The sequence below is a fragment of the Salvelinus alpinus genome, chromosome 9 (assembly GCF_045679555.1).
Source record: "Salvelinus alpinus chromosome 9, SLU_Salpinus.1, whole genome shotgun sequence".
Lineage (NCBI taxonomy): Eukaryota > Metazoa > Chordata > Actinopteri > Salmoniformes > Salmonidae > Salvelinus > Salvelinus alpinus.
In genome coordinates, this window is record NC_092094.1 from 1,599,012 (window position 1) to 1,618,478 (window position 19,467).

Here is a 19,467-nt window from a genome sequence, read left to right on the forward strand (position 1 = left end):
TTCCACTCAGAATCACTCTATAATATTGTGTTGTTAACAGAATCACTCTATAATATTGTGTTTTTAACAGAATCACTCTATAATATTGTGTTTTTAACAGAATCACTCTATAATATTGTGTTTTTAACAGAATCACTCTATAATATTGTGTTGTTAACAGAATCACTCTATAATATTGTGTTGTTAACAGAATCACTCTATAATATTGTGTTGTTAACAGAATCACTCTATAATATTGTGTGTTAACAGAATCACTCTATAATATTGTGTTTTAACAGAATCACTCTATAATATTGTGTTGTTAACAGAATCACTCTATAATATTGTGTTGTTAACAGAATCACTCTATAATATTGTGTTGTTAACAGAATCACTCTATAATATTGTGTTTTAACAGAATCACTCTATAATATTGTGTTTTAACAGAATCACTCTATAATATTGTGTTGTTAACAGAATCACTCTATAATATTGTGTGTTAACAGAATCACTCTATAATATTGTGTTTTAACAGAATCACTCTATAATATTGTGTTGTTAACAGAATCACTCTATAATATTGTGTTGTTAACAGAATCACTCTGTATTATTGTGTTTTTAACAGAATCACTCTGTATTATTGTGTTTTTAACAGAATCACTCTGTATTATTGTGTTTTTAACAGAATCACTCTGTATTATTGTGTTTTTAACAGAATCACTCTATAATATTGTGTTTTTAACAGAATCACTCTATAATATTGTGTTTTTAACAGAATCACTCTATAATATTGTGTTGTTAACAGAATCACTCTATAATATTGTGTTGTTAACAGAATCACTCTATAATATTGTGTTGTTAACAGAATCACTCTGTCATTGTGTTTGTTGCTTGTATTTGAAAGACATGAACATTGATATTCATCATATTTGTAACCATAGAGTTGATCAAATGGGGACAGAGGATGTAGTAACTCACTAGAACTTCAACTTTTGAAATCATTTGAGCCGAAGGACCTCATATCTGTTAAGCACTTTGAACAGCATTTCTAGTGAGACGTGTGCTGTATAAAGATCTATTCTCTCCTGTGTTTCAGATCCTGGTGTATTATCGGACCACCACAGAGTCAACACATGATGAGCAACAGCAGTAAACGAGTCCAGCCAAGCTTCACTGTCGCCCCGGTGGTCCAGAGCAAGATGCCTCGGCTGGAAGGGCCCATCATTGGTAGCGTGGCGTCTACAGAGGCAGGAGGGCTCTCTAAACCAGCCAGCCTGGCTCACTACCCCTCTGCCCCCCACCACACACCCCAGACCCAGGCTCTACAGAACAACAGGGCCTACTTCACCTATGACCTCAGGGGTCACGACCTCTCTGACCCTGACCTCCGACCTTCCTGGAGCCCTTCTAAGGGGTCGCTGCTGAACAGGAGGAATGTGGGGTGTTCCCCTCAGAGCGCGGAGGAGGGGTCGTTACGAAACCACACAGTTTACAGCAGGGCAGAGAACATGACTTTTTCTACTGAGAGTAGTAGTGTTAGTGGTAATCGTAGTGGTAGTGGTAGTAGTAGTGGTGGTGGTGGTAGTAACTCTGTCTCTGCTGCTGCTCAGGACACTCCAGCCAAGCAGGGTTTTACCTACTACACCAGGAGCCCAGGCGGGCTGAGGAGTCCCACCAGCAGCCCTGGGACGATCTCTATGCCCATTGCTGTGAGGAAGCAGCCTCCTGTTGGAGGAGTTAGCCTCTCCCCTCAGTCTGAGAACTCTGTCTGTCTGGGTCTGGCTGTTCCCAATCCGCTCTACGGACACCCCTCCCCCTGCTGTTCGGAGCTGGGCTGTACTGTAGGACAGAGGCACAGTCTGGAGCAGAGGGGGGGAGTACACAGGATCCATCCCCATCTTAATGTGTATGAGGGGTGGATGTATAATCCTAGCTCACACCACCCCAGGGCTCTGCAGCTGGAGCACGGTGTTGAGACAGAGAGACTATCAGACAGACTCCCTCTGAAAGATGTCAAGGACCACCAACAGCACCCCAGTGGAATTCCCAACAGAGCATCATCAGCACAAAGGTTCCCTGTCTTCATGGAACCAACCTACAGCATTGGTTACCCATGTTCCCCCGCCCGTGCCATACTAGGCCCCTCCTCATTTATATGTGACCCCCCCTCTTCACGGTTAAGCTCCTCCCCCTATGGGGCTGATCAATGCCAACGTTTACAAATCCCCTCCAAACGTCCAACATATCACAGCTTGGTCTCTTCCCACCCCTCCTACCCTTCCTCTCACCCCTCCTGCCCTTCCTCCTGCTCTTCCTCTCACCCCTCCTCTCACCCCTCCTGCCCTTCCTCCTGCTCTTCCTCTCACCCCTCCTCCCATCCCTCTCACCCGTCCTGCCATCCCTCTCATCCCTCCCACGCTACAACATACAAACCCATGACCCCTTCGCACCATGGCGTTCCGGTGACGTCACAGGTTTATCAGGGCCGCTCTCCTCCCAATGTGGCCAAATACAGCCAGCTCCCAGTCACACAGCCCATGTTTTACTACCGTCCTCAGGCAAATGTGGAGGGAGAGAGTGACAGTTGTGGAGCAGGGTTTAAAGATGCAGGAGGAAAGCACAGAGACTGGGAGGATGTTATGGTCCCTAATGGTTCTAAACGACCCCTACCTCCAAGTCCCTCCCAGACAGGACCCCACCTAGCTACTCATCTTCCCAGCACATCAAACCCCTCCCACTACCTTGTCACCCAGTCTGTGTACAGTACTGATGTCCCCATGTCTAGCCACACGGCTCCTAGTAGCCACCCATACCTCAGGCGTTTTGACCAGCCCTCCTATCATCAATTGTACAGGATGCCCCTGAATGCAGCAGGTCAGATGAGAGTCCCTGCTATAGCCCCAGAGAGACCCTGTGCCTCTCCATCTCCTCCCAGTAGCCTACAGCAGACTGAGAGACCCCTGGACTACTCCCTGCCTCAGTACAGATCTCTAGTTACCTCTCCTCAGGTCTCCTCCCCCAGGAGACACCACCTATCTCGAGGACACTTTGACTCCACACTCCCTGGAGCCCCACTGACTGTCTCCACCACACTGTCACGGGCTGACTATGGCCATCACAACCACCCAGCCAAACACCACCACCACCACCACAGCAACAACCATGCTACTACAGCCATGTGTACCACTGCTGCAAACTTTGGCAACCACAACCACCATACAACTACAGCCAACCAGAACAACCACCAACACATAACTACACGTAACCATCACAACACTACGTGTCAGGGAGTGACTGGTTCTATTGTAGTGAGGCTTAGAGGCAGCCCTGTCCCTCAGTCTAATGTGCATGGAGACATGATCACTACTGGTGCAGAAACCCTGAAGAGATGTGTCTCTGACTCAGACCGACCCATCAACATAGACTCTCCCTCCCCAAAACACACACAGGACAATGGGGATGACGTCATTGATGTGGAACTGTATCAGAAACGACAGAAGATGAAGGTGAACGGAGAGAGAGGGAGAGCGGAGGTGAACGGAGAGGGAGGGAGAGCGGAGGTGAACGGAGAGGGAGGCGGACTAGATAGCTGTCAGTCTCCCTCTCCTCCCATGCCAGTCATCAACAATGTTTTCAGCCTGGCTCCATACAAGGCTTACCTAGAGGCTGCTGGCATGCTGTCTCCACCTGTTAGAGGATCTCAGAGAACTGACCACCATCCTTCTGGACACCGTGTGTTCAAACCTGAGACCCAATCAGACCCTCACAGACATCATCAACACAGACAGGAAACAGGCCCTACATCTGACCCACACAGGCCTGAGAGAGACCCTAAACGAGAGGAAGAGATGCCTGTATCAATCAATCACAGGATTGATAACCATGTAGTCCGACCAGCCTCAGAACAGCAGAGGCCTGTAGTCGAGCAGAGGATTCTGGGTACTGTAGTCAGATCAGACACTACACAGAAGAAGCCTGTAGTGTCTGTTTTTAGTGAACCACCGCAGGAACCAGAGAGGGAGGTGGACGTGAAGACTGATGACGACATGCAGACTAAAGTGGTTAAGGAAGAGGAGGAGGGGGAGGAACCACCGCAGGAACAGGAACCAGAGAGGGAGGTGGATGTGAAGACTGATGACGACATGCAGACTAAAGTGGTTAAGGAAGAGGAGGAGGAGGAACCACCGCAGGAACAGGAACCAGAGAGGGAGGTGGATGTGAAGACTGATGACGACATGCAGACTAAAGTGGTTAAGGAAGAGGAGGAGGAGGAACCACCGCAGGAACAGGAACCAGAGAGGGAGGTGGATGTGAAGACTGATGACGACATGCAGACTAAAGTGGTTAAGGAAGAGGAGGAGGAGGAAGAGGAAGAGATGGAGGCGGCAGCAGCAACAGAGACGAGTGTGTTTGTACATGATCTCACCGTGGGTGTTATTAAGAAATGTGAATCTGATAAACTGGACAGTAAATTGTCAATAGCGTCAGATAAATATATTTCTATTATGTCGGCTACAGATGTGTCTCGATGCAAAGCAGAGACTTCAAATAGATGTGTGATGGAGGGATCTTTTACTTACAACGTGCACCACCATCAGCCCCAAACTCAGCACCAGCCCCGGTCCAACCACCAACCTAACCACCATCCATCCCAGCCCCAGTCCGTCCACCATCCATCCCAGCCCCAGTCCAATCACCAACCTAACCACCATCCATCCCAGCCCCAGTCCAATCACCAAACTAACCACCATCCATCCCAGCCCCTGTCCAATCACCAACCTAACCACCATCCATCCCAGCCCCTGTCCAATCACCAACCTAACCGCCATCCATCCCACCCCCTGTCCAATCACCAACCTATCCACCATCCATCCCAGCCCCTGTCCAATCACCAACCTAACCACCATCCATCCCAGCCCCTGTCCAATCACCAACCTAACCACCATCCATCCCAGCCCCTGTCCAATCACCAACCTAACCACCATCCATCCCAGCCCCTGTCCAATCACCAACCTATCCACCATCAATCCCAGCCCCTGTCCAATCACCAACCTAACCACCATCAATCCCAGCCCCTGTCCAATCACCAACCTATCCACCATCAATCCCAGCCCCTGTCCAATCACCAACCTAACCACCATCAATCCCAGCTCCTGTCCGACCACTATCCGCCCCAGCCACACCTACGTCCCAAATCAACAACTCCACCCCAACCCCTCTCAATAAGGCATAGGATGTTGGGCACGTTCACCCATAACGTGCATCACCCGCCCCAGGCTCATCATACGCCCTATGACCAGACTGCTACACTACACCCCAAATCATCCACCCCTCCCCAATCCACCAACCCAGCCGCCACCAAACTGAACCTTCAAAACATCCCTCCTCAATGTCTCAAACTATCCACCTATAAGATCGTCCTGCCAGATAACATGCTCCGGGCTGTTGCTCCCTCTCCCTGCTCTACGGAGGTCCCACAGTCACCCACTGACCCTACAGCTGTAGCCAAATCTCTTTCAGACAGCATCTACAGCTCCCGACCAGCCAGACAGCACTTCCTAGAGCTGCACCTCTTACTTTGTAACCTGGTCTCTAGCTGTGTGTCCCACACCCCACCCACAGAGCTCCAAACCTGGCTGTCCCAGCTGGACATCTCCCTTACCTCCACCGCCATTTCCCCACCCAAGGCCCAGAAGGTGACCTCTCTGCTGGGTTCTGAGGCCAGGGAGGTGTGGCTGAGGGGACCAGAGACCCAGGCTGCCCTCCAGAATGTGCTCCAGAGACTGGGCCAGTATGTAGCCCAGAAGCAGTGTCCCTTCCCCCATGTGATGAGGGCAGGCGCGGTGTTTGTTCCCATGCTGGTGGTCAAGGAGCTGCTCTTTCCTCAGGTCCAGGGGGCCTACATCGACCAGGTTCTCCAGGTACAGTTGTGACGTACTGGATCTAGATCTAATCTAGATCTAATCTAGATCTAATCTTAAATCACATTTTAGCACCACAGATAATACATAACGTCATTTCATTACACGTGACTCATTTCATTACACGTGACACGTCGCTCATTTCATTACACGTGACTCATTTCATTACACGTGACTCATTTCATTACACGTGACTCATTTCATTACACGTGACTCATTTCATTACACGTGACACGTCGCTCATTTCATTACACGTCGCTCATTTCATTACACGTGAACACGTCGCTCATTTCATTACACGTCGCTCATTTCATTACACGTGACACGTCGCTCATTTCATTACACGTCGCTCATTTCATTACACGTGAACACGTCGCTCATTTCATTACACGTGACTCATTTCATTACACGTGACTCATTTCATTACACGTGACACGTCACTCATTTCATTACACGTCGCTCATTTCATTACACGTGAACACGTCGCTCATTTCATTACACGTGACTCATTTCATTACACGTGACACGTGACTCATTTCATTACACGTGACTCATTTCATTACACGTGACTCATTTCATTACACGTGACTCATTTCATTACACGTGACACGTCGCTCATTTCATTACACGTGAACACGTCGCTCATTTCATTACACGTGAACACGTCGCTCATTTCATTACACGTGAACACGTCGCTCATTTCATTACACGTGAACACGTCGCTCATTTCATGTGGGCGTGTAATTTGGGGCGGTAGCCTAGCCTAGAGCGTTGGACTAGTAACCGAAAGGTTGCAAGTTCAAATCCCAGAGCTGACAAGGTAAAAATCTGTCGTTCTGCCCCTGAACAAGGTAGTTAACCCACTGTTCCTAGACCGTCATTGAAAATAAGAATGTGTTCTTAACTGACTTGCCTAGTTAAATAAATGTCAAATAAAATAAACAACATTTATTCGTTGTTTGTATGTCTGATGAATGTCAAGGCTCTGCTTTTTCTGTATGTAAAGCACATTTCTGTCAACAGACTACAAAGTAGCCTGGGTACCAGTCTGTTTTGTGCTAACATTCCACTCCATCTACTTGTTGGCATATGACGCATAGTATGATGATTGGAATGTTAGCACCAAACAGTTCTGTATTTCAGGCTTACAATAACGTTGATCTAATGTAATGACAGGAGCACAAGGTGGAGTTGAGGCCTACCACCCTGTCTGAGGAGAGACACCTGGTGACGCTGCAGAAACGACCATGTTCCTCCAAGCTCCGCAGGCTCCTGTCACTCAAACACCTGCCTAACATCTACCCTGACGTTCTCAACCTCTACTATCACAGCTGTGTCTGCAAGAGCCTGGGTGAGTTAGCCGTTAGCCTGGCCCCTGATAAAGCCTTGGTGAGTTAGCCGTTAGCCTGCTAGCCTGGCCTTTGATAGAGCCTGGGTGAGTTAGCTGTTAGCCTGGCCCCTGATAATGCCTGGGTGAGTTAGCCCTTAGCCTGCTAGCCTGGCCCTTGATAGAGCCTGGGTGAGTTAGCCGTTAGCCTGACCCCTGATAAAGCCTTGGTGAGTTAGCCGTTAGCCTGGCCCCTGATAAAGCCTTGGTGAGTTAGCCGTTAGCCTGCTAGCCTGGCCTTTGATAGAGCCTGGGTGAGTTAGCTGTTAGCCTGGCCCCTGATAATGCCTGGGTGAGTTAGCCCTTAGCCTGCTAGCCTGGCCCTTGATAGAGCCTGGGTGAGTTAGCCGTTAGCCTGACCCCTGATAAAGCCTTGGTGAGTTAGCCGTTAGCCTGGCCCCTGATAAAGCCTTGGTGAGTTAGCCGTTAGCCTGCTAGCCTGGTCCTTGATAGAGCCTGGGTGAGTTAGCTGTTAGCCTGGCCCCTGATAAAGCCTGGGTGAGTTAGCCCTTAGCCTGCTAGCCTGGTCCTTGATAGAGCCTGGGTGAGTTAGCCGTTAGCCTGGCCCCTGATAAAGCCTTGGTGAGTTAGCCCTTAGCCTGCTAGCCTGGCCCTTGATAGAGCCTGGGTGAGTTAGCCGTTAGCCTGGCCCCTGATAACGCCTGGGTGAGTTAGCCCTTAGCCTGCTAGCCTGGCCCTTGATAGAGCCTGGGTGAGTTAGCCTGGCCCCTGATAAAGCCTGGGTGAGTTAGCCCTTAGCCTGCTAGCCTGGCCCTTGATAGAGCCTGGGTGAGTTAGCTGTTAGCCTGGCCCCTGATAATGCTTGGGTGAGTTAGCCCTTAGCCTGCTAGCCTGGCCCTTGATAGAGCCTGGGTGAGTTAGCTGTTAGCCAGACCCCAGAGGGTTAGATCACAGTTAGCCAGAGAGGTATACTACAAAGCAGGATCAGTGAGTTAGCTAACTTTGATAAATAAACAGAAATAGCTGTTGAGTGTCTGGTTCATTTAGAAAGCTAAACTTCTGTTTACTGCTTGTTGAGTCCATGCCCATTTTTAAGATGATCAACAACAACAAAAAAATTGTTATTTCAGAATATTTAGATAAGTTAGCTGGCTAACTCATTGAATCTACTTTGTAGTATACCCCTCGGAAAGCTTGTATCTCAATCACTGGTATACATACACATGAGTGAAGATCCATGTTCTAGATAGTGGAAATCTAATTGACTTGCTATTGACATTCCATTGTCCATATCCTTGACATCCATCACATTTTCAGCCAGTCATTTATTTATTTTGGTTCCCATTAGCTGTTAGTATCAGCTTTTCCTGGGGTCATGCCAAGCAATATTGTTATGTTTAGACCATAATGGACTGTCTCTTTAGCAGAAAACTGCACTGTTGGCTCTTATTTTTCTGATAACAAAAGTATAAATAATTTCAAATTCCTTATAATAAGCAAACCGGCTGAGGTAATTTTCTAGTTTTCAACAAATTCATTAATTGAAAAAATGAAGCAAGAGTGTCATTTTTTTTTCTTCACTTATTTAGCTAGCAAATGCAGCTAGCTAATTTAGTTACTCAAACAGAGAGATGCTATATTAGCTAGCTGGCAATGACAACACAACACTGGAACTCTTCCAAATCAAGGTAAGCTTTTGGTTTTATTAATTTATTGCCACCGGGTCTGCTGGTCTAACTGCTTACTGACTATACACTGTAATGTTACTGCATGATTGTAGCGGGTTTACTAACACATTAGTTCTATTAGCTATGTTGACTATGACGTTACTTTAGCTAATACAGGGACAACGATGTAGGCTGTGTGTAGCGGTTTGGCCTGGAAAGATTTTTTCGCCTGGTCACATACAGCTGATGTGTTCATCTGAAGTCCACAAACGAAGGGAAAAGGTGAGCGGAGGAGAGTGCATAGAGGTTAGAATGAATACAACATGGCTGCTATGAAAGTGAACTGTGTTTTATGTGTGATCGGGGGTGTATTCATTCCTCTGATTCTGTTGTAAAACAGCAAGGAGTCATCATGCCAGGTAGTCCTGAGGCATGGTCCTAGGGTTCAGGTCCTCCGAGAGAGAAAGAAAGAGAGAATTAGAGAGAGCATATAAATGGAAGCAAATGAAACGGGGATAAAAATACCAGAATTTGTCCAATAGAAACTCTCGTTTGCAACTGTTGGATTGATGGTTACACCCTAGATAAGTTCGCTGCAGGCAAGAGTGTGCAATGTGGTATTGTGTAATTTTCTGTCATCTCAAATTTTTCTCTCGACATTGTAAACTTTCATTCATAGGCTAGGTTGTAGCAACCTCATGATGGGTACAGGAAAAATAGCCTAAACCTACTGATGTTACATTGACCTGGGTGAATGGAATATGAATGGCAGTCATCCAATATGCTGTAATAGAAATAAGGCCGTCTTCATGAAAAATAAAATCATCCTCCCTCATCATAACATCACTGACCTCCACGTGTGTGTGTGTGTCTCTCTCTCCATTGTGGCCTGACTGACGGCTGCCTGGCGTTTCAGTTTGGAATCTGGGTGAAAGCAGAAGCGAATTTCTTACATTGAGTATTACTGAGAGACTGAACAGACAGAAACATAGTCACAGGCCTGCTATCTGTGTGAACTGGAGATGTTGCATGGGGACCTTGAAGGGGAACTGGATAAAATTGGGACCTGGATAAAATGGGGACCTTGAAGGGGAACTGGATAAAATGGGGAATTGGATGCAATGAAAGTAATAACAAAAGTAAAAACAATTTGGGCCAGTTTCCCAGGTCTGGTTTTTATTTGGGCCAGTTTCCCAGGTCTGGTTTTTACATGGGCCATTTTCCCAGGTCTAGTTTTTACATGGGCCAGTTTCCCAGGTCTGGTTATGGTATGGGCCAGTTTCCCAGGTCTAGTTTTTACATGGGCCAGTTTCCCAGGTCTAGTTTTTACATGGGCCAGTTTCCCAGGTCTAGTTTTTACATGGGCCAGTTTCCCAGGTCTAGTTTTTACATGGGCCAGTTTCCCAGGTCTAGTTTTTACATGGGCCAGTTTCCCAGGTCTGGTTTTGGTATGGGCCAGTTTCCCAGGTCTGGTTTTGGTATGGGCCAGTTTCCCAGGTCTGGTTTTGGTATGGGCCAGTTTCCCAGGTCTGGTTTTGGTATGGGCCAGTTTCCCAGGTCTGGTTTTGGTATGGGCCAGTTTCCCAGGTCTGGTTTTGGTATGGGCCAGTTTCCCAGGTCTGGTTTTGGTATGGGCCAGTTTCCCAGGTCTGGTTTTGGTATGGGCCAGTTTCCCAGGTCTGGTTTTGGTATGGGCCAGTTTCCCAGGTCTGGTTTTGGTATGGGCCAGTTTCCCAGGTCTGGTTTTGGTATGGGCCAGTTTCCCAGGTCTGGTTTTGGTATGGGCCAGTTTCCCAGGTCTGGTTTTGGTATGGGCCAGTTTCCCAGGTCTGGTTTTGGTATGGGCCAGTTTCCCAGGTCTGGTTTTGGTATGGGCCAGTTTCCCAGGTCTGGTTTTGGTATGGGCCAGTTTACCAGGTCTGGTTTTGGTATGGGCCAGTTTACCAGGTCTGGTTTTGGTATGGGCCAGTTTACCAGGTCTGGTTTTTACATGGGCCCGTTTACCAGGTCTGGTTTTTACATGGGCCAGTTTACCAGGTCTGGTTTTTACATGGGCCAGTTTCCCAGGTCTGGTTTTTACATGGGCCAGTTTCCCAGGTCTGGTTTTTACATGGGCCAGTTTCCCAGGTCTGGTTTTTACATGGGCCAGTTTCCCAGGTCTGGTTTTGGTATGGGCCAGTTTACCAGGTCTGGTTTTTACATGGGCCAGTTTACCAGGTCTGGTTTTTACATGGGCCAGTTTCCCAGGTCTGGTTTTTACATGGGCCAGTTTCCCAGGTCTGGTTTTTACATGGGCCAGTTTCCCAGGTCTGGTTTTTACATGGGCCAGTTTCCCAGGTCTGGTTTTTACATGGGCCAGTTTCCCAGGTCTGGTTTTTACATGGGCCAGTTTCCCAGGTCTGGTTTTTACATGGGCCAGTTTACTTAGCCTGGACTAAAACATTATATCAATGGAGTGGAGACTCCTCTGTTATTCAGTTGGTCTCCTGTTTGTTATTGGTACACACACTGAGCTTTGTTGTTTTTATACCCTTTATTCACTTAATTACTTTCCTATTGTTGAGATGTGAACCTGCAAGTAAACATTTCATTGCACTGTGTACTCAACATACTGTATATCATGTGTATATGCCAAATAAACAAACGTGAACCCCTCCCCCCACACACACACACACACACACACACACAGTGTCATGTTTGGTGAGGAAAAAGTCTGTGTTTGCAGAGGAAGGTACTGTGTGTTCAGTCTGTGTTTGCAGAGGAAGGTACTGTGTGTTCAGTATGTCAGTCTGTGATTGCAGAGGAAGGTACTGTGTGTTCAGTATGTCAGTCTGTGTTTGCAGAGGAAAGATACTGTGTGTTCAGTATGTCAGTCTGTGTTTTCAGAGGAAAGATACTGTGTGTTCAGTATGTCAGTCTGTGATTGATCGAACTCACTGATGATGTCAGTCGTACAAGCCCTTCTGTAAACGAGATCCAGGTTGGTTTAGAACATCAGATTTAGCGAGGGACTGGATCTGGTTAAATCATAGGATCCTAGTGGCTTGTTTTATTTGGGAGTCCATTCATTGATAAACCCAGAATGACAGTATTAAATGCAGATAGAATGTCAACAAGGCTTGCATGGTGTTAAATGTGTGCTGTTGCTACAGTATTATATTTCCCATGTGGTATAGGCACACACACAACAATATACTGGGATGGATCTAAAATAGCCCCCTATTCTGTATGTAGTGCACTACTGTTGACTAGGGTCCATATATAGGACTCTACTGTTGACTAGGGTCATATGGAATAGAGGGCCATTTCAGATGGAGCCTGGAGTTTTTTACCATCCCATAATACTACTGCTTCACTCCCAGCAGGTTACCGTGGTAACATAGTCACACTACTGTACAGAGTCGCATAGTCACACTACTGTACAGAGTCGCATAGTCACACTACTGTACAGAGTCGCATAGTCACACTACTGTACAGAGTCGCATAGTCACACTACTGTACAGAGTCGCATAGTCACACTACTGTACAGAGTCGCATAGTCACACTACTGTACAGAGTCGCATAGTCACACTACTGTACAGAGTCGCATAGTCACACTACTGTACAGAGTCGCATAGTCACACTACTGTACAGAGTCGCATAGTCACACTACTGTACAGAGTCGCATAGTCACACTACTGTACAGAGTCGCATAGCCACACTACTGTACAGAGTCGCATAGCCACACTACTGTACAGAGTCGCATAGTCACACTACTGTGCTGAGTCGCATAGTCAAGCGCTACTCTACAAGGTCGCATAGTCAAGCGCTACTCTACAAGGTCGCATAGTCGCGCTACTCTACAGCTACTCTACAGAGTCGCATAGTCACACTACTGTGCTGAGTCGCATAGTCAAGCGCTACTCTACAAGGTCGCATAGTCGCGCTACTCTACAGCTACTCTACAGAGTCGCATAGTCACACTACTGTGCTGAGTCGCATAGTCAAGCGCTACTCTACAAGGTCGCATAGTCAAGCGCTACTCTACAAGGTCGCATAGTCGCGCTACTCTACAGAGTCACGCTACTCTACAGAGTCGCATAGTCACACTACTGTGCTGAGTCGCATAGTCAAGCGCTACTCTACAAGGTCGCATAGTCAAGCGCTACTGTACAGAGTCGCATAGTCACTCTACAAGGTTGCATAGTCAAGCGCTACTGTACAGAGTCGCATAGTCACACTACTGTACAGAGTCGCATAGTCACACTACTGTACAGAGTCGCATAGTCACACTACTGTACAGAGTCGCATAGTCACACTACTGTACAGAGTCGCATAGTCACACTACTGTACAGAGTCGCATAGTCACACTACTGTACAGAGTCGCATAGTCACACTACTGTACAGAGTCGCATAGTCACACTACTGTACAGAGTCGCATAGTCACACTACTGTACAGAGTCGCATAGTCACACTACTGTACAGAGTCGCATAGTCACACTACTGTACAGAGTCGCATAGTCACACTACTGTACAGAGTCGCATAGTCACGCTACTGTACAGAGTCGCATAGTCACGCTACTGTACAGAGTCGCATAGTCACGCTACTGTACAGAGTCGCGCTACTGTACAGAGTCGCGCTACTGTACAGAGTCGCATAGCCACGCTACTGTACAGAGTCGCATAGCCACGCTACTGTACAGAGTCGCATAGCCACGCTACTGTACAGAGTCGCATAGCCACGCTACTGTACAGAGTCGCATAGCCACGCTACTGTACTGAGTCGCATAGCCACGCTACTGTACTGAGTCGCATAGCCACGCTACTGTACTGAGTCGCATAGTCACGCTACTGTACAGAGTCGCATAGTCACGCTACTGTACAGAGTCGCATAGCCACGCTACTGTACAGAGTCGCATAGCCACACTACTGTGCTGAGTCGCATAGTCAAGCGCTACTCTACAAGGTCGCATAGTCGCGCTACTCTACAGAGTCGCGCTACTCTACAGAGTCGTATTGTCAAACACTACTCTACTGAGTCGTATTGTCAAACACTACTCTACTGAGTCGTATTGTCAAACACTACTCTACTGAGTCGTATTTTCACTTGCATTGATGTCAATGGGAGACTGTGAACATTCATGGAAGTGAGGATTCACTCCTTCATTCTTACAACATGTTTAGTAGGCAAAAACCGTTCTCAGGTTTTATAAAGAATTTCAGGTTCTTGAATATAATTTCTAGTAATGGGAGAGATACTATTATAATTGTATTAATAAGCATGTTTTCCATCCCCTTTCCATTTTGGAATTGTTAACATTTTAATTTCATTTCATATCCATTACATTTATGTTTTTACAGAGTCGCCGTCACCTGATGCTCCCCAAACGACAGCCCAGGTATCTGCTGCTTTCTGTTCTGTTACCCCTCAGCTTACTACCACACTGGCTACGTTTCCATGCACACTAACAATCTGATATTAATCTGATTTATGGCAGTAGGCCGAGTATGACATTAGTCATGTAAACATCTTTTCTCTGCTTATCTTAAATCGGCATACTACTTATCTTAAGTAAGCATACGACGATGCAAAAAAAAAAAAAAAAAGGGTGTTTTTCCAATCTTTGTAATTATTAGGACATGTAAACAGCTTAATCAGAGTTCCAGTGGTGTGTTTGATCTGAGCATGTGCAGAACGAGCCATGTGCAGAACGAGCCTCCCTCTTTTACGCGACTGAAGTTCAGAAAAACTGAAAGTATTTCTTGCAACGCATGTAAACGTTTTAATCAAACTATATCGATCTGACTTCACAATAATCCTATTGTTGTGTGCATGTAACCATACTCACATCTTCAAACTATCCAGGACCACACAACTCAATGTGCATGTATAACCATACTCACATCTTCAAACTATCCCGGACCACACAACTCAATGTGCATGTAACCATACTCACATCTTCAAACTATCCCGGACCACACAACTCAATGTGCATGTAACCATACTCACATCTTCAAACTATCCCGGACCACACAACTCAATGTGCATGTAACCATACTCACATCTTCAAACTATCCCGGACCACACAACTCAATGTGCATGTAACCATACTCACATCTTCAAACTATCCCGGACCACACAACTCAATGTGCATGTATAACCATACTCACATCTTCAAACTATCCCGGACCACACAACTCAATGTGCATGTATAACCATACTCACATCTTCAAACTATCCCGGACCACACAACTCAAGTTGAAATGTCAACTAACTCTATCTATGATTACTGAACTAATAACCCTTACTGTTAATAACACAGTGATTACTGAACTAATAACCCTTACTGTTAATAACACAGTGATAACTGAACTAATAACCCTTACTGTTAATAACACAGTGATTACTGAACTAATAACCCTTACTGTTAATAACACAGTGATTACTGAACTAATAACCCTTACTGTTAATAACACAGTGATTACTGAACTAATAACCCTTACTGTTAATAACACAGTGATTACTGAACTAATAACCCTTACTGTTAATAACACAGTGATTACTGAACTAATAACCCTTACTGTTAATAACACAGTGATTACTGAACTAATAACCCTTACTGTTAATAACACAGTGATTACTGAACTAATAACCCTTACTGTTAATAACACAGTGATAACTGAACTAATAACCCTCACTGTTAATAACACAGTGATAACTGAACTAATAACCCTCACTGTTAATAACACAGTGATAACTGAACTAATAACCTGTTAATAACACAGTGATAACTGAACTAATAACCTGTTAATAACACAGTGATAACTGAACTAATAACCTGTTAATAACACAGTGATAACTGAACTAATAACCTGTTAATAACACAGTGATAACTGAACTAATAACCTGTTAATAACACAGTGATAACTGAACTAATAACCTGTTAATAACACAGTGATAACTGAACTAATAACCTGTTAATAACACAGTGATAACTGAACTAATAACCTGTTAATAACACAGTGATAACTGAACTAATAACCTGTTAATAACACAGTGATAACTGAACTAATAACCTGTTAATAACACAGTGATAACTGAACTAATAACCTGTTAATAACACAGTGATAACTGAACTAATAACCTGTTAACAACACAGTGATAACTGAACTAATAACCTGTTAATAACACAGTGATAACTGAACTAATAACCTGTTAATAACACAGTGATAACTGAACTAATAACCTGTTAATAACACAGTGATAACTGAACTAATAACCTGTTAATAACACAGTGATAACTGAACTAATAACCTGTTAATAACACAGTGATAACTGAACTAATAACCTGTTAATAACACAGTGATAACTGAACTAATAACCTGTTAATAACACAGTGATAACTGAACTAATAACCTGTTAATAACACAGTGATAACTGAACTAATAACCTGTTAATAACACAGTGATAACTGAACTAATAACCTGTTAATAACACAGTGATAACTGAACTAATAACCTGTTAATAACACAGTGATAACTGCTGTTGACGTTCGACCGTTTTAACAGCATGGGACTGACTATCTTCCCGTACATCCATCTCATATCATCATGATGTGGTCAGTGACACTTTGCTTCTTGAAAGTCCAATATCTTGAAAACTTGACTGCTGACTTGCAAAACATTTTTGGGACTGTATCAACACTGGACTAATGAAAAATGGGATTTTCCCTTTTTCTTCTGTAGGATTATTCATAGAACAGCTAGCCTGATCCCAGGTCGTGTTTGGCATGACCATGGGAGTGGGCTTTACAGCCCAAACAGATCTGGGATCAGGGTATAGAACAGCACCATGTGATACAGTGCAACTAAAACTCAGACTTTTGTTGTAAGGAAGGAAGTGGTGGACCAATTAGGGACCTGTCCTCTGGGTTAGTTTCACGTGTCCATAACCAAGCTATATACCCCTCTCTCACCTTTTCTCATCTCTTTTTTTGTGTCTGTTTCATTTCAAACCTCCATTTTGGCTTTTTATTTTTAACCACGTTTTTATTCACCCCCCCCCCCCCCCCCCCCAAAATAGACTATTTTAAATTCGCCTTTCACCCTTTCATCTCAAACCTCCATTTGTCCCCTATAGAAATGTGTTGTAAAAAACAAACCTGGCATCATATCACTAGCATCTACAATTACTTTACCTAATATATATCCTACTTTTTAAAAAGTTTGGTTAAAAACACACACTATCCTTTGACATTATCTCAACAGTTGTGACTGATTTAACCTCTTGACCTCTGTCAACATAACTGATTTCACTAACTGAATCATCTAATCCAGCCGGATAGCTGGTTATTTCCTGTTCTCTGCTGAGTGCTGACTTGTTAGTGTTCACATGGGGGTCACATGGGAACTTGACTTCTATCTGACCCTTTTCTTCCTGTATTAGCAAAAAATAAATATTCAGACCTGGGTTCAAATACTTACACTAGGCTGGATTGTGCTTTGCCTTGTGCACAGGAACCAATGGAAGTTACAATTGACTAACCCCTCCCAAATGGAACTGTAGGCAGGCTAAAGCAAACACAAAGTATTTGAACGATGTTAAAACCCAGGTGTGTTGGTTTATTCATGCTTATAGCTTCTGTAGCAGCAGACTGTTATGTCATGTAGCCTGTATACTACAGCAGTATTAGTACTCTCACCTTTCACTCTGAGGCTGAGGTCAACACTGTTCAATCATTGGGTGCCTCCCAAATGCAGCCTGGTCTAAAGTAGTGCACTATATAGGGAATAGGGTGCCATTTGGGACTCATTGTTTGCTGATTTTAATAGATTAACACTGTTTTAGTCTTTCAGCTAAATATGATTTGGGTGGTGGAGGGGCCTGGTGGAGGGGCCTGGTTGGTGGTGGAGGGGCCTGGTGGAGGGGCCTGGTGGAGGGGCCTGGTGGAGTGGCCTGGTGGAGGGGCCTGGTTGGTGGTGGAAGGGCCTAGTGGAGTGATCTGGTTGGTGGTGGAGGGGCCTGGTGGAGTGGTCTGGTGGAGTGGCCTGGTGGAGGGGCCTGGTTGGTGGTGGAAGGGCCTGGTGGAGTGATCTGGTTGGTGGTGGAGGGGCCTGGTGGAGTGGTCTGGTGGAGTGGCCTGGTGGAGGGGCCTGGTTGGTGGTGGAAGGGCCTGGTGGAGGGGTCTGGTGGAGTGGTCTGGTGGAGGGGTCTGGTGGAGGGGTCTGGTGGAGGGGTCTGGTGGAGTGGAGGGGTCTGGTGGAGGGGTCTGGTGGAGTGATCTGGTTGGTGGTGGAGGGGCCTGGTGGAGTGGCCTGGTGGAGGGGCCTGGTTGGTGGTGGAAGGGTCTGGTGGAGGGGTCTGGTGGAGGGGTCTGGTGGAGGGGTCTGGTGGAGTGGAGGGGTCTGGTGGAGGGGTCTGGTGGAGGGGTCTGGTGGAGTGGTCTGGTGGAGGGGTCTGGTGGAGGGGCCTGGTGGAGGGGTCTGGTTGGCGGTGGAGTGCAGTTATCTGGTCTGTTGGAGTTATGTGTCTAGTCACTGTGGCAGTTTAGACTGGACGTGGGACTTTGTCTGCTCTCCTTCTTTCTCCAGGGAAATGTTCGACTTTGATTTACTTCGTCCTTCTGTCACCCCGTTAACGTCCTTCTGTCACCCCGTTAACGTCCTTCTGTCACCCCGTTAACGTCCTTCTGTCACCCCGTTAACGTCCTTCTGTCACCCCGTTAACGTCCTTCTGTCACCCCGTTAACGTCCTTCTGTCACCCCGTTAACGTCCTTCTGTCACCCCGTTAACGTCCTTCTGTCACCCCGTTAACGTCCTTCTGTCACCCCGTTAACGTCCTTCTGTCACCCCGTTAACGTCCTTCTGTCACCCCGTTAACGTCCTTCTGTCACCCCGTTAACGTCCTTCTGTCACCCCGTTAACGTCCTTCTGTCACCCCGTTAACGTCCCTCTGTCACCCCGTTAACGTTTCACTCTTTTCTTCTTCTTCATATTTCTGATTCTTTTTGGTGAACTGCAATCAAAGAACAATGTGATTTATCGTCCTGTCATTTCAAGTTGACACATTAGGCTAATGTAAAGACATCCTAACGGCCATGTTGCCTGTGTTTCAGGTGTAGAGCCATGTGACGCGGCCAGGACCCCAGAAGGAGCGCTTTGTTCAGAGGACCGTTGGAAAAGCTCTGCCACTGGGCCATGTTCACTGGCCACTAACACTGGACCATGTTCACTGGCCACTAACACTGGACCATGTTCACTGGCCACTAACACTGGACCATGTTCACTGGCCACTAACACTGGACCATGTTCACTGGCCACTAACACTGGGCCATGTTCACTGGCCACTAACACTGGGCCATGTTCACTGGCCACTAACACTGGACCATGTTCACTGGCCACTAACACTGGACCATGTTCACTGGCCACTAACACTGGACCATGTTCACTGGCCACTAACACTGGACCATGTTCACTGGCCACTAACACTGGACCATGTTCACAACCCACCTATAACACTGGACCATGTTCACAACCCACCAACCGCTGTGACATTGGAACACAGACCACCAC

At 46.2% G+C, this 19,467-nt stretch overlaps 1 protein-coding gene across 2 annotated transcripts in view; it reads left to right on the forward strand.

Moving 5' to 3' along the window:
* The window catches only part of c9h15orf39 (chromosome 9 C15orf39 homolog), a 29,845-nt gene extending 10,697 nt beyond the window's left edge, over nt 1–19,148 (forward strand). For both annotated transcript variants that reach the window (XM_071415659.1, XM_071415658.1), the window contains 4 exons: nt 1,076–5,900; nt 7,077–7,251; nt 14,256–14,293; nt 19,011–19,148. In XM_071415659.1, the coding sequence (XP_071271760.1) occupies nt 1,113–5,900; nt 7,077–7,251; nt 14,256–14,293; nt 19,011–19,016 (5,007 nt within the window). In that variant the 5' untranslated portion in view covers nt 1,076–1,112 and the 3' untranslated portion in view covers nt 19,017–19,148. The remainder of the gene's footprint in view (nt 1–1,075; nt 5,901–7,076; nt 7,252–14,255; nt 14,294–19,010) is intronic.
* The last annotated feature ends 319 nt before the right edge of the window (nt 19,149–19,467 follow it).